Below are 24,648 nucleotides of genomic sequence, written 5' to 3' on the forward strand. Positions count from 1 at the left end.
GAGTTCCACAGGATCTGATGGTTTTATAAGGGGCTTTTCCCCTTTTGGCTCCTGCCACCATGTGAAGAAGGATATGCTTACTTTCTCTTCTGCCATGATTGAAAGTTTCCTGAGGCCTCCCCAACCATGTTGAATGGTGAGTCAATTAAATCTCTTTCTTTTATAAATTACCCTGTCTCAGGTATATCTTTATTAGCAGTGTGAGAATGTATTAATACACCAGATATATACCCAAAGGAGAATAATTTGTTCTGCCAATTTAAAAGACACCTCGACTTGTATGTTTATCACAGCTGTATTCACGATAAGAAACACTGGAGTCAACCCAGATGCCCATCAATGATGGAGTAGGTAAAGAAAATGTACATATTCACCATGGACTACTAAAGAGCCATAGAAAAGAATGATATCATGTTCTTTGAAGCAACATGAATGCAGGTGGAATCCATTATTCCAAGTGAATTAACGCAGAAACAGAAAATCAAATAATGCATGTCCTCACTTACAAGTGGGAGCTAAACGTTGGGTACACATGGACATAAAGATCAAAATAGTACACACTGGGGTCTCCAAAAGTGGAAAGGAAGAGTGGAGGCAAAGGTTCAAATTGGATACCATGTTCGTTATTTGAGTGACAGGTTCAATAGAAGTACATACCTCAGTATTACACAATGTATCTATGTAACTAACTTGCACATGTACCATCAAAACACGTTAAAAAAAGAAATACCAACCTCAGGGTTTTAAATTTATGGTTCAAGCCAAGGACAGGGTTTAGGGAGCTTACTTACGTATCTTAAAAGAATGTCTTACTTCTTGTATCACAGGACTGACATAGTTGGAAACACATGGGTTAGTGAATTAGAATATAAGTTAGATTCACAGCCTCACTACTTTGCTTATTCGAAACAGAGTGCACAGATTAGGAAAGAGAAAGATCCCTAGTATTGGAATGGGAGCACCGAGGGAGTTTGAATTTCCAAACTCTACTTGAGTTAGTTTTAACAACAGAAGCAGTTCTTCCTCCCTTTATGATAAACCTGGCCTTCCATTGCTTGAAAAAAACTGTTACGTTGGAGATGATTTTGTTCACTTAGTTGGTTGGACTGAAAACTCAATTCAACAGTAGTCTATGTTAAATGAAGTTGAGATTCCAAAAATGTTCACATAAAAAAAAAACTTTTTGGATATAGTATTGTGCACAGCTTGCTCATCTATTTTGTAGCTATAGCCACTCTGAAGGCCCAAAGGGCACTTCCTTGACTCAGAAATTAAGAAATACATTAGTGAGCAGACTACTAGTATCACTGAAAACTAATTTGGTGCTAAGTTTTTATAGGTAAGCAATGAACATGTGTGACCTTCCATTGAAGGTCCCTGATTTTACTAGGAATGACAGGATCTTGGAGTGTTTATAGGCAAGGATGTAGAATTTAACCACTGAAGATAAGGCATGCATGCCATCATGATAGTCATAGAATTTAATCGGAATTGTTAAACTCAAAGGGACCATTGGTGTTAAAAGCTGGTCATGGAATCCCTTATGTTCCAACATATCTGGATGATGATGCTCATTGTTATGGGCTGAATTGCTTCCTCCCTCAAATTCATTTGCTGAAGCTTTAAATTCCAATGTGAATGCTTGGGAGATGGGGCTTTAAAAAGGTATTTATATTAAATAGGGTCAGAAGGGTGGGGGGGCCTAATCCATTAGAACTCATATCCTTATAAAAAGAAGAGATTCTCCCCTCCCATGGCCACAGAAAAAAAGCCATGTGAGAACACAGTAAGAAGGTGGCCACCTGCAGACCCAGAAGAGACCCCTAGAGCCCTCACCAGTAACCAATCATGCCAGCACATTTATTTTGAGCTTCCAGATTCCAGGACTATGAGAAAATAAATTTCTGTTGTTTAAGCCACCCAGCCTGGGATATTTTGTTATGATAGCCCCAGTAGACTAATACAATGATGATGATAATGGTGGCGGTAATAATATGAAATCTAGATTTGGTGAATAGATGTTTGAAGTGAATCACCATGATGGAAAGTCATGGCTTCTCATCCAATCTCAGATGTGCACAGTTTTCAAATCCAGAGCTTTTTAAATGAAGGTTCAAAAAGCTTAAATAAGAACCTTATGAAAAAGAAAAAATAAATGAAACAAATAAAAAAGAATCTGTAATACCATCACAAAAATGTGGTGTAAGTATTTATCCTAAGCTTCCTCTGAGGAATCTGAGACTATTTACAAGAGTAATTGTGCTCCTGGAAAATAAAAATATTCAAATCTTTCTAGAGTTGAATGTAAAAATGATTTGAGCTAAAGCTCATTCCTAGGTGGAAAATATGCCACTGTGACCCCCTAGCCAGAAAGCAGACTTGAAGGTGGAAGAATATGGGCCCAAAGCTCTCACACTGTTGAACGGTTCCTGAATTCACAGGCTTCATGTATTCTGCAGGATGCATAAATGTCTATATAGGGTACCTGATCTCTGAAGTAAAGTTACTTTGGTATGAGGGACCAAGTAGAAGTATTTGGAATGAACCTTTTTTTCCCCAAAGAGTAAGCACAAAGCAGCACCATATCCTTGGGCTACTTGGAAAAATTGGTGCTGACAAGAAATTTGATAGATGCAGAAAGTGATTCTTGCATTTCCAACAAGTTCCCAACAAGTTGTTTATCTCCATCTGAGACTACCTCAGCTTGACTTCATTGTCCACATCACTGTCAGCATTTTGATCAAAACCATCCAACAAGTCTCTAGGAAGTTCCAAACTTTCCCATATTTTTCTGTTTTCTTCTGAACCCTCCAGACTGATCAACCTCTTGCCTGTTACCCAATTCCAAAGTTGCTTCCATATTTTTGGGTATCTTTACAGCAGCACCCCAATACTCCTGGTACCAATTTACTGTATTAGTCCATTTTCACACTGCTACTAAAGACATACCTGGGACTGGGTAATTTATAAAGGAAAAAGGTTTAATTGGCTCACAGTTCAGCTTTGCTGGGGAGGCCTCAGGAAACCTCCAATAATGATGGACGGGGAAGCAAACAGGTCCTTCTTCATATGGTGGCAGGAAAGAGAACTGCCAAGCAAAAGGGGTAAAAGCGCCTTATAAAACCATCAAACCTTGTGAGAACTTACTATCACAAGAACAGCATCATGGGAACCGCCACCATGATTGAATTACCTCCCACCATGTCTCTTCCATGACACATGGGGATTCTGGGGATTACAATTCAAGATGAGATTTGGGTAAGAACACAGCCACACTATATCACCCAGTAAAGGGATTGATGCTTCAAATGGTAGTTCTATTTTTAGTTCCTTGAGAAATATCCAAACTGCTTTCCATGGGGGCTAAACTAATTTACATTCCCACCAACAGTGTATATGCATTCCCTTTTTTCTGCAATCTAGTACCTTTTTTCTGCAATCTAGTCAACATGTTTTTTTTTAATGATAGCCATTCTGACTGATGTGTGATGGTATCTCACTGTAGTTTTGTTTTGTTTTGTTTTGCATTTCTCTGCTGATTGATGATGTTGAGCATTTTTCATATGTTTGTTCACTGCTTGTGTGTCTTCTTTTGAGAAGTGTCTGTTTATGTCCTTTGCCCACTTTCCTGGAGTAAGCCACACATGTGCTGTCTTGCATTCTTTAATGACCAACTCATTGCCAGCAATAGACAATTCATTCCTGTTAATGGTACAGTTCATAGTTCTACAATAGACTAAAAAAAAAAAAATCTTAACCAGATCATCTTCATCTTACAATGTAAAAATATTTTCAATATTTTTAACTCAAAGTCTATGCATGCCACTGCACTTGATGTCAATTACGGAATTAGTGATGAATTGAAGAAGACACTCTAGGGAGGATAAGAAGAGGATTTACTGAAGGTTATTATATGACATACTGAATCTTGGGTAAGCTGAATAAGCAAAGTGAAAGTTGTCTTTGAGGAATAACTCATAAAGATGCACCAAAGAAGTTGCTGTTTCTTCTATGATGAGGAAGCCGCCTACATGACTGGGAAGCTGCATCTACTTTTGCTAGTTCCAGAAACAGACAATACCTACATGGAATAGCACCAAAAAAGTGAATGTTCTTCACTTACTTCTCAATATCTACAAAGCTAGTCATCAAATACTAAGGTCTCTGAGGAATATTTTTAAAAATCAGACATCTTCACATCCACACTTACAGCAAAAACAGAAGTAACGGATTGCAGCCACCATCACACATCTGTTCCAGACTTCATACAAATGGACCTTATTGTTGAAACTTAAATCCCATTACTAACCCCATGTATAAAGAGATATCATTTTAGTTTTAAGTCACTAAAATCCAAGAAGTAAAACTAGAAGGAGTTTGGCACAAATATTGAGCATCATATCCTCATAACTAAAATGAATAAGAACCTTCTTAACTTGACAAGGGTATCTATATTTTTAAAGTATATGTTATTTGTAATTGTACACTTTAAATCATTTCAGATAATGTTGGGATCAAGACCACTATGCCCCCATCATTATTTTCCATTGTATTGAAGATCCTCATCTGAGAAAAGAAATGGAAATAAAACAGAAGGTTTGAGGAACAAGTTAGAAAAATAATCCTACTTGCAAATTCTTTTTTATATAGCAGGTATTACCAGAACAATATCCAGTAAGAAACCACCCAAGATTCAGTAGCCTAAAGCTTATATTTCTAGTTATAGTTGGCTACAATATGGCTAAGCCAGTGAGAGTTCAAAAGAAAGGGAGGAAAAGGCTATTGGAGGATGGAGGAAAGAGCATCCTACAGATGTGATGCTTAAAAGCTTTGCAATGTTGTTGCCCGTGAAAACACAGAAAATAGGAAATATACCTGATGAATTACATGACGTAAGCAGGTTCTACATAGAAGCTTTAAAGTGTTTCTAGCTTCCTCTCACTGCATCCAGTAGAATACAGGAGACATGTTGGAGAAGGAATTACTAAATATTAAGGAATCAGAACTTGTATTTAAAAAATAAAAATACTTCTCATTTATAACCTCTACAGATAACAAACTGTGCTGCTACTAAGAAACATATGGATTCCTGGATGCATCAAATTCAGAGCACCGTAGGGAAAATATGCTGTAAGACAAAAACAAAGTTGTAATTGTCAAACACTTTGTGAAAATCACGGAGATATTTGAGATGATGCTTTCTAAACTCTTAATAGATACAAGGCCTTTAAGAATATTATGGGGACCAGGTGTAGTGGCTCATGTCTATAAGCCCAACATTTTTGGGAGGCTTAGGTGGGACGATTGCTTGAGCCCTAGAGTTTGAGACCAGCCTATGCAACATAGTGAGACCCCCATCTCTACAAAAAATAAAAATTTACCCAAGCATGGTGGCACTGGCCTATACTCGTGAGGCTGAGGTGGGAGGATTGCTTGAGCCCAACAGGTCAAGGATGCCATGAGCCATGACTACACCACTGCATTCCAGCCTGGAAGACAAACTGAGACCCTGTTTCTCAAAAAACAAGAAAGGAAAAGGAAAAAAAAAAAAAGAATAGGAACATGCTGACAGATTCTCACTCTAAATAATAAGGCTTGGAAGAACCTTAAAGGTTCTGTTTCACAACATCTGCACAGGGCATCCATGGAAATGAAAGGCAAATCTCAATGATAATTGTGGTTGTGGCTTTTGTCTGATGGAATAAACCCCCATAACGTTCGTAGAAAAATTAGGAATTATATCAGTTTGGACAAAGTGGGACAGTTTAAAATGAAATGATAAAATAACTTTAGACCTCCGAACTTCTATAGATAAGAAGCAGGCTGAAAAAACTACTAATCTACAAACACAGATTTTTATGGAACAAGATTTTTATTATAGATAAACTTGTGTTCCATAAAAGAACAGATAGCTGAGAAGATAGAATTCAAAGCCCAAGAGAAGAAATAAGGGTCATGTAAAGTCACTGCCATAAATAGGCTGAACAATAATCAAAGAACTGAAAAGACATGTAACTAGATGACTTTCCGAATTGCTATGGAACAGTCACTGTGTTTTTTTTTTTTAATCTCCTTTCTGAATGTATCTATAGGAGTTATGTCTTACCTGTCACACCATTATACATTAGCAGGGTGGGTACAGAAGGGGCAGATAATCTGTCTCTTTAGTTCAAAGGTCTTCCAATTGAAAATTTCAATGGAAAGAATAATACTCAAGGGACCGCACCACAGGAGGAACACCACCACAGGAGCCTCCTCAGCCACAGCTGGACATGATTTAGATGATGAGGCCCTGTATCTCCAACTGAGCCTGATGCTGTAAGTGAATGGGACTTGGGAAAGGGGCCTGGAGAAAAGGAAGGGGAGTTACAATGTTTATTGGAGGATATGTGCTTTGAAAGCAGGGGCAGACTGCGGCAGATTGTATTTCTACAACTGTATGTCTTGCTGCATATGGTCTTCCAGAGCATTGCCATTTCCCCATCAAGACGTGGAGTCTATCCTGTCTGCTTGCATGTGGGAGAGACTTTACAGTGTCTTGACTAAAGGAATATGGCAGAATCATTCATGTGACTTTTAAGATTAGGTCAAAGAAACACCACCTCTTCCACCTGGCTCATTCTCTTGGGACACATGCTTTTTACAGCTCTGAAATAGGATGTGAAATGCCTCCATGACCCTCAATCCAGCATGCTGGAGAGGCCGTATGGGAAAATTACATCCAGAAAGGGGAAGATGCCCAAGAAGCACCAACTATTTTAGCCCTCACTGTTCAAGACTTTCAAGCCTACATACCAGACATGTGACGGAAGAAATGTTTTATATGATTTAAGCACCAGCCAATTTCTGACTGCAACCTCGAGATACCCTGAGCTAGAAGTATCCAGCTGAGCTGCTGCTTGCAAGTTCCTGACCCACAGAACTATCTGATATAATTAAGTGATGGTTAGTGTTTTAAACTACTAAATGTTGGGGTGATTCATTATACAGCAATAGTATCTGAAACGCTCAGTAAATTACACACCGTAGTATTGGCTCTTGAACAGAGGATTAGACTAATTGAACAAAGTCGAAAAGTAGGAAATAGAACAATTTTTATATTTGCAATTTATATGTAAAAGTACTTGTCTTGCCAGGTAGTAGACAATTAAATGATTATTCAATAATGCGATGGGAAAATTATTTTCATGATAAGAAAGCAAAGTGCATTTCCACCTCGCACCATACCTGAAAACTCAAACCTTATGTGGAATGAAGAGAACAGACAAGTTAGTGTGAAAAGCAAAACTTTAAACTTTTAGAGAAAATTATCTTTATATAAAACTCAGGGCAGGAGAGGACTTTGAGAAGCATGTACAGAGGACAAGAGGACTTTGTTCCTGAGTTTAGCTTCCTCATCTCTGCATCACGGCTTGGACGGCGAATCCCTGATCCCACTGTGCTCACTCCAGTATCCAGATGCCAGATTTCCAGTTCCAATGATTATGAAGTTCTAATTCCTGCTATTAGATTCCTTTCTTACTAAAAAATCTACAGCACTTTTTATTTCCTTCACCAAAGAATAAATACAATTTCATGGCTTATTTTTTGCTCAATATGTGTTGAATAACTGGAAGCATTAATATTGCTCAGTGCATTAAGTAAATCTATTATAAACTGAGGAAAGGCAAAAGAAAAATAATATCAACTTTTTACCTTAATATAGATGCTGTAGGTTGACTTCATCCACGCAATATATAATGCCAGAGCCTTTAAAAATTATCTTTGTAATACAGTATTAGTTCTCTAAACGTACTCTAGAGCAACTCTAAACAGAGAAGACACCTTTGATGTATCACTTCAGTCAGTGAGAACATGTAGTTCACACAGATTCTGAAAGCCATTTATTGTGTAAAACAGAAGAATCCATTCCAAAAATCTTTAACATTCACTGTGTTTTTTTTTTAAGTCCACCTAGAGAGTTTAATGTAGGTAGATTCTGTGGGCTCTACTGTTACATGAGTGACTTAACACATATTTCAACTATTGGAGGAGGCCAGTTGATCTAGATATACAGAACAATTTTCCTGTTCAAAAGTTAATCAAAACATACAAAAACAACTATATGCTATCTGGACATCTTAACTCCATCACAGTATAAAATTAACAAAATTTGTTTCTTTATAACAAAGTAGATTTGGCATCAACTATCAACATATCTATGAAACTTTGAATTCATTAATTTGACATTTATTTTTACTGTTAGATTAATATTCTTTTAACAGTCTGAATTTACAAGTTTAAAATGTCATTCCCTCTGACTAAAGGTAACTAATTTTTTAGGTTACATTTATATGTGCCAGGAAGGTATCATAGCCCATAAATAAGAATAGATTTTTGATGTTGTCACCACAAAAAAAAATAATTAAAAAAACTATGTTGGGGAGGTGATAGATATATTCATTAGACTGAATAAATCTTTCTATAATATATACATAGATCAGAACATCACATTGTACTCCATAAATATACCCAATTATTGTCAATTTAAAAGAAAAAAGAAAAATAAATGATTTTTAAAATTAAAAAGATCTTTAAATACAACTAAATATTGTTATCTACCAAAGAATCTTAACACAGTATGATTGAAAAAACAGTATACACTGTTAAATCTATGCAATTACCTTGGTCTGTAATGGGCATAACATATTGTACGTAGATAAATATTAATTTATATGACTGCTTCAGAATAAGTAAGCTAAGTAACTAAAGGGGAATGATTACAGAAATTGTAATCAGATAGGATAGTGAAATTATTCCTTGCTTCTGCGAAAGAATGAATATCATATTTTCATAAGGGATACAGCCCTTTTTCAGCTAAGCTTACTTTTTCACTCCAAAGTTTCCTCATGGCACTTTTCATTTCTGCATTCCTCAGGGTATAGATTAGTGGGTTCAACATGGGAGTTATAAAAGTTAAAACCACAGTCATGGATTTATCAATGGGAAAGGTGGAATTGGGCCTTGCAAACAGGAAGATGCAGGGGACAAAGAATAAAATGACCACAGTGATGTGGGACGCACAGGTGTAGAAAGCTTTGCGTTTCCCTTCCAAACTCTGAGTCTTAAGAGAGTGTAATATGACTCCATAGGAAAGTAGGAGAGTAAAGAAGGTGACAGTACAAATCGCTCCTCCATTAGCTACCATAGAAAGTCCAATGACATGGGTATTGGTGCAAGCAAGTTTCAATAAGGGATACAAATCACACAGGAAGTTGTCAATGACATTGGGGCCACAGAAAGGGAGCTGATAAATAAAGAGAAATTGAACCAATGAGTGAAGAAAGCCTCCAATCCAGGCCACCAACAGCATGAGAACACAGACTCGACGATTCATGATGCTCAAATAATGAAGAGGCTTACAGATGGCCACGTATCGGTCATAGGCCATCACCACCAGAAGAATGACTTCAGCACCAGCAAATAAATGATCCATAAAAAGTTGAGCCATACAGCCCTGAAAGGAAATGGTCTTTCTTTCAGAGAGCAAGTCAACAATCATTTTGGGAGCAATGGCTGTGGAATAGACGGTATCTATAAATGATAAAGAAGCCAGAAAAAAGTACATGGGGGAACCCAGGGACTGGCTGGCCATGATGGTCACCATGATAATCAGGTTGCCCATTATCGTCACAATGTAGATGAGTAAGAATGTGACAAATAAAACTTTTTGGCCCTCAGGGTTCTGTGTGAGTCCCAAGAGGATGAATTCAGTCACATTGTTCCTATTGTTCCTATTTTCCATGTGTTCTTCTGAAGGTATTGGACTCAGGTGTCAGAGCCTATAAACAAAAGGGTCAATGATAAATTTGAGATTATTTGTCAGAAGCTCCATGTCAAAAATGTGATGCCTTACTCAACCATGTTTTCCCTGACCAGGACCTCACACAGCTCAGCTCATTAGAAAAGGAGTGTTTAGAATATTCTCCCACAATTATCCTTTTCATTTTTATAAATGGGTCATGGATGAAGCTGGAAACCATCATTCTCAGCAAATTATCACAAGAACAGAAAACAAAACACTACATGTTCTCACTCATAAGTGGGAGTTGAACAAGGAGAACACATGGACACAGGGAGGGGAACATCACACACCGGGGCCTGTTGGGGAGTGGGGAGCTAGGGGAGGGATAGCATTAGGAGAATTACCTTATGTAGGCAATGGGTTGATTGGTGCAGCAAACCAATGTGGCACATGTGTACCTATGTAACAAAACTGCACGTCCTGCACATGTACTCCAGAACTTAAAGTATAATTTTAAAAAAAGAATTAAAAAAATACAAATGTATTGTCTTAACCACAATGATGAGGCTTCATGGTTTTAACTGGAAGGTATATGTGAGTGAATATATAGTGATGCTCATTTGTGATGGTCAGGAGATTTTTCTATCCTTTATGCATCAAAGCAAGCCAAGACATATTTAAGGGTCAGAGGGAGAGTAAAAGCATAGACATAAATAAAATAAGAGATAACTTAGTAAAGGCATATGGAAATAAGTAAAGGCCATAAGCTGAATGAAATATTGGTAAGCATTTTGGTTGAGAGTCCTGAATGAGTTGTGAATAGAAGATTATCAGATCCCCAGAGCTGTCAATCAGGAGGTGGCCTGGAAGCTAACTCAGCATCAGTGTCAGCACTTACTTCTAGGAATCTTTATACATTTGGGCCAAAGAAAAATTTAAAAAATCAGATTTTAAACTTTAGGATAGGTCAGTAGATAAGATTAGCTTTCTTGGAAGTTCCATCTTTGAGGCTTCTGATATTTTGTTGCATATATACATAATTAAATACCTTTACTGACATTTATAAAACTATTCTGCATTTATAATGGAAAAATAAGTACTCACAATTTACAGGAGCTATCTGAGCATTCAGGAGATAACTTCCAGTAGGACAGTCTCTCCTGTTGACAGTTTGTACTTATAACACTTATTTATTTCAAGTACTCAATAGACATTTCACTTATTAAAATGTTCTTTGGAGCATTACTATTATTCTAAACTATTGAAAATTATCACTTTGGATGATTCAAAATTCTGTATTTTATCAGTATTATATTTTATGAAAACATATATATCTGATTCAAACATTTGTAAGATTCTTCAAATTTCTTAACATATTCAATAAGAATGAGTAAATCATTAAGAAATACTCAGAAAATGTGAATCCATGATAGGCATTCCACAGTAGCAATTTTTACAAAATATAAAAACTTGTATTCTGAAAAATCTAGCTACTAGGTAAATTTATGCACCTACACATACGCCTTAATAGAAAGGGTAATTTCGTGTCCATGGAAAAAGAGGTTATAAATTTCTTAGGTACAAGATCTATAGAAACTTAGGGAAAATGCCAACATCAATTTCTGGCTGAGTTAATTACGTGAATATGTCCCTATTTTTAGGGTTTTAAAATCGTAGTGAGTAAAACTGGACACATCCTGTTTTGTACCCAATTGATCCCCTAATCTACAAAAAGGTACTTCAGAATAAATTAATTTTAATGATACATGTCAAAGAGCTATGGAGAAAGACAGATGGTGAATTTTCACATGGTAATGTCAATGTTATCTGGGGCATATGCACAAAAGAATATAAATCACAGACTGAAAAAAATATTTGGACACTGATGTTCGTAGCAGAATTATTTACAATAGCCAAAAATGGAAACAACTTAAATGCCCATCAATTAATGAATGAATAAACGAACTGTAGTATATACATACAAGGGGATATCATTCAACCTTAAAAAAAAAGCAATGGAACTGTGATAATGCTATAACATGGGTGAACCTTGAAGACATACTAAGCCAGACACAAAACGACAAATACGTTATGATCTCACGTTTACAAGACACCTAGAATCGTCATATTCATAGACACGGAATGTACAACAGTGGATACCAGGAGCTAAGGGGAGGGGGTAAGAAAAAATTATTGTTTCATGGGTATGGAGTTTCAGTTTAGGATGATGAAAAGGTTTTGGAGATGGGCAGTGATGATAGTTGCACAACAATGTGTTATGTATATTTTACCACAATAAAAAATAACAACACAAATAAAACATCAGCACAGAACCAGGACATTTAAAAATACTATATACAAGGTAAAAAAAATATAAAGAACTATAGTAATCCTTACTACTATTATCAATGTATTAAGATATAAGATAAATAATGGTTGCATTCTCTAAATTACATAAAGCAATCTAAATGAAGCCATTATAAATAATAAATATAGTCACGTTATATTGTTTTGTTGTGCTATGCATTTTCTGTATTTCAATATGTCATTAAACAATTCTAATTAAAAATTTAGGGAAAATTATTGCCATTGTATTTATTCTATTATTATACTATAAAATGAAGAAAATGTGTAAGTTGTCTTATTCTTGGAGGTTCTGGCATAAAACGCTTGAGATTAAGTGATAAAACCTACTTCTTACAAAAGATGTATAACTCATTCAAACAAAATCTATTTTATCCCTATCATAATAGCAGTGAAAAATTTTTTGTAAATTTGTTACCTTGGTTTTCTATTTCCTCCTTGGTCACTTGTTCCAAATCCAGGCTTCTACAGTTTTTTCTTTGGTCCTAGAAGATGACTGCCTAGTTTGATGAAAATAAGTCAGGATTGAAACCCTATGAATCCAGGCGTGACTGCAAAGAAAAGAAGAGGGCAAACGGTCACTAAAGTTGCAAATGCTTTGTCACACAGGGATGTATCTCCTTTTGCCTGAACAAAGCATGATCATCTTCTCCAACTTTTGTAAACATTTTCATTTGGACTATGGGATTATCCAGAGGTGGTTTCAGGAATAAACAGTTGATATGACTGATGAATCACCAAATTGAAAAGATGTCATTGAGAAATGTATATATCAAAGTTAAAGAAATTTAAAAGCTCCTTATTATGTTTACTGACCTCATTGATTGAACGAACCTTTTATAACTTCCATAGTCAATAGTGCACAAAGATAATCTAGAAACTTGGCTCGGTTTTGAATATTTTGAAAGCACTCATACGTTCATATGACTGCTTTAGTATGGTTCATGTCCAGTAAGGTAATGGCTTTTATTTTATATTTTGACAGTAACATTAATATCTGAGGAGAAACCTTCTCCCAGGTAAGAGAAGATATGACTTAACAATAAACAAAAAATATTTCACTGAGTTGTTCAAACTGTTTGTCCCCACGGCTGCTCATTCAGTATTAATTCACTGAGGAATCACGCCCCAGAGAAAAGAGCCCTTCCACATGATCTTTCCAGGGTATGCTATATTTTTAGAAGTTTCTCCTGGACAATTACTTTTAAGTGCGAAAAAAGTAGCATTGTAGTATCAAAGAGCAAGTCCCTTATTAAAACACAAAGACATAAAGTTGCATGAGCAAGATTAACTTGCTTCTGATTTATGAGTATACAGTTGAAATTCTCAACTCTAAGAAAGCACCAGAGTAAAATGGAAAGCTTAAGGCTTTGTGTGTGGCAAACATACTTAATGAGAATAGCAAAGAGCATTGATAATCAACTTACTAAAAGTTTCAATCCAACTCAGATGAGATAACATCCACATATCAAACCCAACTCAGAAATTTTGCCCAGAGAGGGGAAAATTTATGCATCTCTTAAAAAGAAATATAGAAACAAGTAATTAGGACCTATAATTTTAAAATGATTATTATGAAGATAAGAAAGAAGAAAATTAAATATGGAAATATTTGACACTTGATATTCAGATGTCTTTTATATAACAATGGCAGCTCCTGAAATCAAAATCTCTCTATACATCCTCCAAAACAATTCAATGCATACAGCACAGCAAGTACATAATATCACACATAACTAGGACATTCAGCATAACTGACACTGAGAATACTATGAATCCCAAATTACCTCTAAATAGAGAAATAAACATCAAATCCCAGCAGAGAGATCTCTGCAGCTCCAAACAGAGAGAAAGGTAAGGGAACCCTGAAAAGACTGTAGAGAACAGGAGAGGGAACTAGAAAGCCTAAGGGAGACGGAGCACAGCCAGAATCACCCACAAAACTGTAAGTCACACCCATTTCAAAATCATTAATGAAAGAGGTTTGATGTCTGATGAAGCAGGATGTTGAGCAGAGGGAAAGAATGAAAATATGCAGGACCTACGATGGTATTCTCCTATTCTCCAAAAGGCATCACTTTTGGAAGAGATGAGAATAAGTAGCAAGGAAATGTACTCTTGGGAGACCTCATGGTAAAGAAAAGTAAAGAAGTGAAAAGAGGAAATTAAAGTCCTGAGGAAACAAAGAAGCATGACAAAATCTAAAGGTATTTTAATTCTTCCTTCCTCACTTAAATTTCACTATGCTGAAAAAAATATAAAAAAGGCACCTATGAACTAGAAATCTTTGAAGACACCCCAAAACCTTAACTCTTACTCATCTATACAGAGGCCTGGTAAGAAGAAACCACAAAAAGAGAACCTTAACATTTCAATTCATTACCCCCTCTGAGAGAACCAAGAGCAAAGAACATTTACAAAAATGTGTAGGTTGGGTTTCCAAAAAAAAAAAAAAAATCATTTCTGCTAGATTTGTGTGCAGGATTTGTTGGTGAGTGCTCAAGGGAATAACACCTGTAACAAAACACTGGACAGAGAGAGACATTAACACGAACGTAATTGCATCAAAGGCCAGTATTATAGGAAACTTTAAGGTAGGGGTGGCCTCAAAGATATCCTAATCAAGGTAAACAGGTTGAACCTTTGTACCCTTAATTCCATTTGTAATTTGATGCAGGCAAAGATAAGCTAGGATGTAGCATGCCTGACATGTATGGATAAGTTTAGTCTCAAAATAAGGAAATTATCAGACTCAGGTTGAAAGATATTCTGCAAAGCAAGTGGGAGATGTTCCTCAAAATGTTAATGTAAGAAAAAGTTAAAGAAGTACTAAAAAGCTGTTCAGGTTAAAATAAAGTGAAATAGCAACTAAATTTAATGTATGACCCCAGATTTGATGCTGAACTCCCCAAAAAATTTCTGTAGAAAACAGTGGGCCCAGAGCGGAGTCACACACCTGTAGTCCCAGCTACTCTGGAGGTTAAGGCAGGAAGATTGTGCGTTCAAGCTCAGCCTTGGCAAAATAGTGATACCCTGTCTCCAAAGGAAAAAAAATAGTAAAAAGAAAACATTATTGTAGAGATCTTCCACCTCTCTGGTTAGCTGTATTCCTAGGTATTTTATTCTGTTTGTGGCAATTATGATGAGATTGCATTCCTGATTTGGTTCTTGGCTTGATTGTTGCTGGTGTACAGGAATGCTAGTGATTTTTGTACATTAATTTTGTATCCTGAGACTTTGCTGAAGTTGTTTATCAGATCAAGGCGCTTTTGGGCCAAGACTATGGGGCTTTCTAAATACAGAATTACGCTGTCTGCAAACATAGTTTAAGTTCCTCTCTTCCTATTTTCTTTTACTTAATCTAACTATATTTAAGTTTTTACACCAGAGTTTTTTTACAGCAATTCTCATCTCCAAATTTCTCAGTGTGTATATGAACAGATTCAACATGAGTGTGTGTTAACTGTATAAAACACAGTCATGAATTTATAATAGGAAAGTTTAAAACAGGTCTAACATATATGAAAATACAGGGAACAAAAAAGAGGACAACCACGGCAATGTGGGAGATGCAGGCAGACAGGGCTTTACACCTCCCTTCCTAACTGTAAGTTTTAAGGGAGTTTAGGATGACTCCATAGGAGATTAGTAGAAGGGTGAAGATGACCATACAGGTTGCTCCACCACTGGAAACCACAGTGAGGCCTATAAAGTAGGTATCAGTGCACGTCAGCTCCAGTCATGTCTAAATGTCACAGACAAAGTGGTCAATGACACTGGGGCCACAGAATGGGAGACTATACACAACTGCAATTTGAAACACGGAATGTACAAAACCTCCAGTCACAGCCACCACCAAGAGAAGGATGCAAACCTGTCGATTCATGATGGTCAAATAGTGCAGTGACTTACAGATGGCCACATAGCGATCACAGGCCATCAACACCTGAAGGAAGATGTCAGTACCACCAAACGAGTGGTCTATAAATAACTGGCCCGTGCAAACTGGGAAGGAAATAGTCTTTTTATCACAGAGTAAGTCCACAATCAATATGGGAGAAATGGTGGTGGAATACACAGCATCTATAAATGACAGGCAGGCAAGGAAGAAGTACACTGGGGAGCCCAAGGAGGGGCTGGCAATAATAGTCACAATAAGCAGGTTTCCCACCATAGTCACAGTGTATATGAGTAAAAACATCACAAATAATGCATTTTGCACATCAGGATCCTGAGTTGGGCCAAGGAGGACAAATCCTGTAACATTGTTACTCAGTCCTATTTAGTATTCTTTAAAGCTTGCGTCGCAGTTGAGAACTCAGGAGAACAGGACGTGTAATGAAATAGTGAAGAGGAATATGATTACATCCATGAGCATATCTTCATTGTTGTATCCTCAATAGTGATTTACACAGATGATAAATATTTTGTAAGTCTCTACTGAGTTCATCTCAAAGATTTTATTTTGAGCCTACAGGCAGAGTTTCTGCTTCTAACTTTTAGTGAATATTCTGTATAGAAGATGAGTGAAAGGCCCAACAGCCATTCATATATTTTATAACTCCTGATTTAAAACATATTTCTTAGCACAGAAGTCAGCTATGATTACAGGCAACAGACTATTGGTCTCAGGAAAGTTACTTTCTCATGATGGTAATAAACTCTAAATAAATTAACGAAGACTCAGTGCTTTGAGTTTGTAGTTGTTGTGATGTCTTTACTGTATGTTCTGTGTAGCATAGAAAATAACATCTTCTAAGATATCTCACTCAGTACTATGGCATTCCACAGTTACACGTTCAGTCCTTCATGCCTCGAAAGATGTTCAGTCTTTATAAATATCTCATTAAATGTCAAGAGACTGGACATTAACCTGTAAAAATAGTAAAGTCCTATTTATCACATTATTCGCTGTAGCAATTACTTGGTCTGACCCTCTGCCTTATAAGAAGCTGTACATCTCTGCATCTTATCCTTACCTATTCTACAATTTTTTAATCATATAAACATACAGTATCCTGATTTTCAGCAAATAATTTTGAACTCAAGAAAACTAACTGATGGCTATCACCAACTGCCACATTAGCTGTATTTTTTTCCAGATTCTTCAGGTGAACTAGATAATGAGACAGGAGAAAATAGACAGTGTAGAAAGAGTTACAGAACAGTGGTAAATGGTTTTATTTATAACACTATTTAGATACTGAGAGTACTCAAAAATAGAACCTTAGTGTCCAGATTCAAAAAAAAAAAGCATACTCAAAGAGAAATTCTAAGTTCACTGGAAGATGACATCAATTTGATTCATTTTCTGAATGCATTTACATGTCTGTCTCAGTTTGCTCACTGGAAAACAATGTGATTAAATTAAGTGAACTGAGAATCCTTTCTAGTCAACCATCTACAAAACTATTAGTGCACCTGTCCCTTATTCTATTCTGCTTTTGTTCATTTTTCATGTATTTATAATTAAATGGCAATTTCCAAGCTCATGACTGTTGCATGAATAATGGCGGTCAGTGGTAAATGTTTCATGAGTAGTGTGAGTAACTTATGACTACAGATTTCCCACTCAATATGTGCCTATTTCAGATCCAAGAAATCCTTGGAGAGAAAGCGTAGCATGTGGTGAATAATATGGACAGAGGAGCCACACTGCCTCAGTTGTAACTCCAACTTTACCACTTACCATGTGACTTTGAGTCATTTACTGAACTTCTCTAAGTCTCACTTACATTTAAAAACTCTAGCATATCCATAAGACCACTTCTTTCCTAAGTAAAAGCATGTCTCTATATCTCCCCAATTTCATTCCAGGAAATTGAGACCTTTCGCTCATTTTTACAAGCAATGGTAGATATTACAAAAAACATTACACTTAGAAGACCAGATACCAACTGAAGACATACTCTACCTTGGGCAGAAAGTTAACTTTTTTGATATCTCCTGGGTTGTTCTATCAGAAAAATAATTCTTCCATTTTTGTGTGTAGACACAATCTATGAATTTTACATCAACAATATTTTAGAAAGAGACAGTAAGATCATTAAAGACTAGTTAATTAGAATATTTGGAACAAATTCAAATGAAGCAACTACTCTGTATACTTTTTTCTTACAAAATTGCTAGAGATAAAAAAACTGATTATTGCTAGGAAGAATAACTAAATGACAAGTAATATGAAATGCCTGCATTATGAAAAAAATAATTTTAAAGTAAATTGAATAATAAATTATGGGTTTCATGTTATGAAATATTTAGGTAAGGCAAATAATATTTCAGCCAGAATAAAAGACAACCAGCCCCAGGTTCTCTTCTCTAAAAGTGTTCCCAGTAAGGAGGGCCTTACCCTTCCTATTAGAAAGTCCATGTCCAAGAAGCCCTGAGGCTCAGAGGCAGAGAGCCTAAGAAGGGAAGTTGACTTTCTGATTCTTGCAAAAATAGGTAATCATAGTGCTGCAGTTTTAGGTTAGAGTACTGGCTTTTGATCAAGACCTGCATCTATGTCAGATATAACAATAATGATCTATAGCCCACTGATATGGTTTAGCTGTGTCCCCACCCAAATATCAACTTGAATTGTATCTTCCTCATTTTTCTCTTGCCACTGCCATATAAGAAGTGCCTTTCACCTCCCACCATGATTCTGAGGCCTCCCTAGCCCTGTGGAACTGTAAGTCTAATTAAACCTCTTTTTCTTCCCAGTCTTGGGTATGTCATTACCAGCAGTGTGAAAACAGATTAATACGTTCATTAACTCAATTTTTAAATTTTATTCCCATATCAATTTAATAACTGTTTCTACAATAAAGAAATTTGTATTTGCCAACAAGGGAGCAGTATTCAAGGACTTCCATTGTTATTTCCATGACTTGGCTTACCACTGGGTCCATTGAATCCCTACATCTCATTATACATTTAGTTAAATATTGGATCTCTATGTCATAAAAGTCTTAGATAAAGAGTCCCATAAATACCTATCTGAACCAGCTAAAATATTTCTAACATAAATACTTTATGTAGACACTTATCACATAAGAGGGTACACTAAAAGTTAGTCATTTTCAACTTACCTAATACATGGATTAAATTATTCCACCCCAAATGTAATCTGTGTTACTGCTAAAATTCAAAGAGCATGTCTATAAGTGCTATGCTGTGTTACTGGCAAGTGCTAAAACTGCACAAACATGTTTAATTCTGAAGAACTATCAGATATGGTCAAAGATATCATGGTTTAAATTATGATTCCAAGATGAAGAACTAATGTAAAAATAGGACCTACATCTCAATATCAGTGTGGAAGTAAATCCTTCCTCAGCCAAGTTTTATATGAGATGGTAACCCCAACCAGCACCTTGAATACAGTTTTGTGAGAGACCTTGAAGCATGGGAACCTTCTAAACTAGCCTTACTTTCCTGACCTACAAAAATTGACAATGAGTACATATTGTTTGAATCACTAAGTTTTGAAATAATTTGCCATGAATAAATAAATAACTTATAAATATATCTAGAATATGCTTCAAATATTGGGAAGCATGCTAATAAATATTTAGTGAATCTATGAATCAAAGAAAAAAGTATAATGGAAATAAGTAAATATTTAGAAATCAGCAATAAGTAAAACATATCCAAATGTGTAAGGTGTAATCAGAACAGTACTTAAAGAAACATATACTATGAACTCTTACATTTTAAATAAATGTTCAAAAGCAGCCATCTGAACCTTCACCTTAAGAAGCTAGAATAAGAAGAGTATATAAAAGCCAAGGTTTTTTCCAATTCTGTGAAGAAACTCATTGGTAGCTTGATGGGGATGGCATTGAATCTATAAATTACCTTGGGCAGTATGGCCATTTTCACGATATTGATTCTTCCTATCCATGAGCATGGTATGTTCTTCCATTTGTTTGTGTCCTCTTTTATTTCACTGAGCAGTGGTTTGTAGTTCTCCTTGAAGAGGTCCTTTACATCCCTTGTAAGTTGGATTCCTAGGTATTTGATTCTCTTTGAAGCAATTGTGAATGGAAGTTCATTCCTGATTTGGCTCTCTGTTTGTCTGTTACTGGTGTATAAGAATGCTTGTGATTTTTGCACATTAATTTTGTATCCTGAGACTTTGCTGAAGTTGCTTATCAGCTTAAGGAGATTTTGGGCTGAGACAATGGGGTTTTCTAAATATACAATCATGTCATCTGCAAACAGGGACAGTTTGACTTCTTCTTTTCCTAACTGAATACCCTTGATTTCTTTCTCTTGCCTAATTGCCCTAGCCAGAACTTCCAACACTATGTTGAATAGGAGTGGTGAGAGAGGGCATCCCTGTCTTGTGCCAGTTTTCAAAGGGAATTTTTCCAGTTTTTGCCCATTCAGTATGATATTGGCTGTGGGTTTGTCATAAATAGCTGTTATTATTTTGAGGTACGTTCCATCAATACTGAATTTATTGAGCGTTTTTAACATGAAGGGCTGTTGAATTTTGTCAAAAGCCTTTTCTGCATCTATTCAGATAATCATGTGGTTCTTGTCTTTGGTTCTGTTTATATGCTGGATTATATTTATTGATTTGCAAATGTTGAACCAGCCTTGCATCCCAGGGATGAAGCCCACTTGATCATGGTGGATAAGCTTTTTGATGTGTTGCTGAATCCGGTTTGCCAGTATTTTATTGAGGATTTTTGCATCGATGTTCATCAGGGATATTGGTCTAAAATTCTCTTTTTTTGTTGTGTCTCTGCCAGGCTTTGGTATCAGGATGATGTTGGCCTCATAAAATGAGTTAGGGAGGATTCCCTCTTTTTCTATTGATTGGAATAGTTTCAGAAGGAATGGTACCAACTCCTCCTTGTACCTCTGGTAGAATTCAGCTGTGAATCCATCTGGTCCTGGACTTTTTTTGGTTGGTAGGCTATTAATTATTGCCTCAATTTCAGAGCCTGCTATTGGTCTATTCAGGGATTCAACTTCTTCCTGGTTTAGCCTTGGAAGAGTGTAAGTGTCCAGGAAATTATCCATTTCTTCTAGATTTTCCAGTTTATTTGCGTAGAGGTGTTTATAGTATTCTCTGATGGTAGTTTGTATTTCTGTGGGGTCGGTGGTGATATCCCCTTTATCATTTTTAATTGCGTCGATTTGATTCTTCTCTCGTTTCTTCTTTATTAGTCTTGCTAGTGGTCTGTCAATTTTGTTGATCTTTTCAAAAAACCAACTCCTGGATTCATTGATTTTTTGGAGAGTTTTTTGTGTCTCTATCTCCTTCAGTTCTGCTCTGATCTTAGTTATTTCTAGCCTTCTGCTAGCTTTCGAATGTGTTTGCTCTTGCTTCTCTAGTTCTTTTAATTGTGATGTTAGAGTGTCAATTTTAGATCTTTCCTGCTTTCTCTTGTGGGCATTTAGTGCTATAAATTTCCCTCTACACACTGCTTTAAATGTGTCCCAGAGATTCTGGTATGTTGTATCTTTGTTCTCATTGGTTTCAAAGAACATCTTTATTTCTGCCTTCATTTCGTTATGTACCCAGTAGTCATTCAGGAGCGGGTTGTTCAGTTTCAAAAAAGAGCCCGCATCTCCAAGACAATCCTAAGTCAAAAGAACAAAGCTGGAGGCATCACGCTACCTGACTTCAAACTATACTACAAGGCTACAGTAACCAAAACAGCATGGTACTGGTACCAAAACAGAGATATAGAACAATGGAACAGAACAGAGTCCTCAGAAATAATACCACACATCTACAGCCATCTGATCTTTGACAAACCTGAGAGAAACAAGAAATGGGGAAAGGATTCCCTATTTAATAAATGGTGCTGGGAAAATTGGCTAGCCATAAGTAGAAAGCTGAAACTGGATCCTTTCCTTACTCCTTATACAAAAATTAATTCAAGATGGATTAGAGACTTAAATGTTAGACCTAATACCATAAAAATCCTAGAGGAAAACCTAGGTAGTACCATTCAGCACATAGGCATGGGCAAAGACTTCATGTCTAAAACAACAAAAGCAACGGCAGCAAAAGCCAAAATTGACAAATGGGATCTCATTAAATTAAAGAGCTTCTGCACAGCAAAAGAAACTACCATCAGAGTGAACAGGCAACCTACAGAATGGGAGAAAATTTTTGCAATCTACTCATCTGACAAAGGGCTAATATCCAGAACCTACAAAGAACTCAAACAAATTTACAAGAAAAAAACAAACAACCCCATCAAAAAGTGGGCAAAGGATATGAACAGACATTTCTCAAAGAAGACATTCATACAGCCAACAGAGACATGAAAAAATGCTCATCATCACTGGCCATCAGAGAAATGCAAATCAAAACCACAATGAGATACCATCTCACACCAGTTAGAATGGCGATCATTAAAAAGTCAGGAAACAACAGGTGCTGGAGAGGATGTGGAGAAATAGGAACACTTTTACACTGTTGGTGGGATTGTAAACTAGTTCAACCATTATGAAAAACATAATGGTTTTATGGAAAACCATTATGGCGATTCCTCAAGGATCTAGAACTAGATGTACCATATGACCCAGCCATCCCATTACTGGGTATATACCCAAAGGATTATAAATTATGCTGCTATAAAGACACATGCACACGTATGTTTATTGCAGCACTATTCACAATAGCAAAGACTTGGAATCAACCCAAAGGTCCATCAGTGACAGATTGGATTAAGAAAATGTGGCACATATACACCATGGAATACTATGCAGCCATCAAAAAGGATGAGTGTGCGTCCTTTGTAGGGACATGGATGCAGCTGGAAACCATCATTCTTAGCAAACTATCACAAGAACAGAAAACCAAACACCGCATGTTCTCACTCATAGGTGGGAACTGAACAATGAGATCACTTGGACTCAGGAAGGGGAACATCACACACAGGGGCCTATCATGGGGAGGGGGGAGGGGGGAAGGATTGCATTGGGAGTTATACCTGATGTAAATGATGAGTTGATGGGTGCAGCACACCAACATGGCACAAGTATACATATGTAACAAACCTGCACGTTATGCACATGTACCCTACAACTTAAAGTATAATAATAATAAATTAATTAAAAAAAAAGCCAAGATAAGTAAACGAAAGGACATAAATATCAAAACCAATAAAATAGAAAACATAAAATAGAGTAAATGAAAATAGCCAAAAGTTGGAATTTTATAATGAAATGATAAATTGCCAGCAGGAGTGATCAAAAGAAAAGAAAGAGAAAATGAAATTACCAACATCAGAAATCATAAAACAAATAATGACCCATAGATCCTTTAGACTTAAAAGGTTAGAAAAGGATTGTTATGAAATACATCATTTCAATTAATTTGACAGATTAGATGAATTAGGTAAAATGTAGGGAAAGGGCAACCTTCTAAAAATGACACGCACAAAAAAACTGAAACACCTCATATCTCTTTCCAAGTAATGTGCTTTTGTTACGTGTACCTAACGTGATAGTGCTTCAGAAAACCCTAAAGAATAACTTTGTAGGAATAAGAAGTAAATTTAGCAAGTTTATAGGACTCAAGTGTCAAATAAAAAATTCCATTTCCTTTACATATACTTACAACAATGACAATTGGAATTTTTTTTAAATTAAAAATCTGTGATGAAATCTGAAAACATAAATACTGAAGAATAGATAAGGAAGATCCTTACATGAATATAAACTACAAAACTCTTCAAAACTAAACATTCGAAATACCTAACAGATATACTGTATTCAGGAATTAGAAAACCCAACATTGCTAAGATGTTGTCAGTACAGGATGATTTATGGATCCAACTTAAAATGAATACAACTCCAATATGCTCTTTTTGAGATGTAGACAATTGTTCTGCACGCTGCTCTGCAAAGTGACTTTGCCACTTCCCCATCAAAGATTATCTTTTATATCTGTAAAATCTCAAATCTGGGTGGTCATGTGATCCCTGTGACAAATAGAATATGATGCAAGTGACATTGTGTCAGTTCTGGACATAGCCCTTAACTGGCTGGACCCAACTACTTTCTACCAATGGGATATCTGACCACCATGTAAAACGCTGGACTATTCTCTGGAGTGATCTTGTGTTCCTTCATTTAAAGAGAAAGGAAGAGGGATCCAGCGCATCTCTTACTGTGATCCCTTCCAATAGGCTACAAATATGAATTGAGTTATCCTGCGTTTACATAAATCTCAGTTATCAGTTGAATAAGACAGTGACTTCAGCCCTTGCCACACAAAACAGAAGAAATACCCAGCCAACTACTATCTGAAATCCTGATTCACAAAATTTTGAGATAAAATAAAATGATGGTTGTATGAAATCACAAAATGTGGAGTCCTGCACCATACACGAAGAAAGAACCAGAATAAAAAGTGGCAAGTCAAGGTGTAATGCTTCCATAACAACAATTGAAAGTGTATGGCACTGGCTTTAGTATATGAAAATAGGGGCCTCCAGGATATTGTAAGTAAAGGCTGAAAATACAGATGTAACTGTTCTGCA

General features: G+C 36.3%; 2 protein-coding genes and 1 pseudogene across 2 annotated transcripts in view; all 3 read right to left on the reverse strand.

The window, feature by feature from the left end:
• LOC105466455 (olfactory receptor 4C3D-like) overlaps window positions 1-14,510 on the reverse strand; it is a 29,704-nt gene extending 15,194 nt beyond the window's left edge. Inside the window, exons 1-2 of the mRNA XM_071074624.1 lie at window positions 13,576-14,510; window positions 12,567-12,699 (exon numbers count right to left, since the gene is read on the reverse strand). The gene's annotated coding sequence lies outside the window, so the exon portion shown is untranslated. The remainder of the gene's footprint in view (window positions 1-12,566; window positions 12,700-13,575) is intronic.
• Window positions 7,511-11,218, reverse strand: LOC112423980 (olfactory receptor 4A15). The gene has a single exon (XM_024788091.2). It carries the CDS (start codon window positions 9,782-9,784, stop codon window positions 8,831-8,833), a length of 954 nt encoding a protein of 317 aa, XP_024643859.2. The 5' UTR covers window positions 9,785-11,218; the 3' UTR covers window positions 7,511-8,830.
• Window positions 14,511-15,192: 682 nt separating the features above from the next.
• Window positions 15,193-16,694, reverse strand: LOC105466456 (olfactory receptor 4A8-like; annotated as a pseudogene).
• Window positions 16,695-24,648: the final 7,954 nt, after the last annotated feature.

This window comes from Macaca nemestrina, chromosome 12 (genome assembly GCF_043159975.1).
Source record: "Macaca nemestrina isolate mMacNem1 chromosome 12, mMacNem.hap1, whole genome shotgun sequence".
NCBI lineage: Eukaryota > Metazoa > Chordata > Mammalia > Primates > Cercopithecidae > Macaca > Macaca nemestrina.

Coding starts and splice junctions, on each gene's coding strand:
- LOC112423980 (XM_024788091.2), bottom strand. CDS start 9,784: ATGGAAAATAGGAACAATAGGAACAATGTGACTGAATTCATCCTCTTG.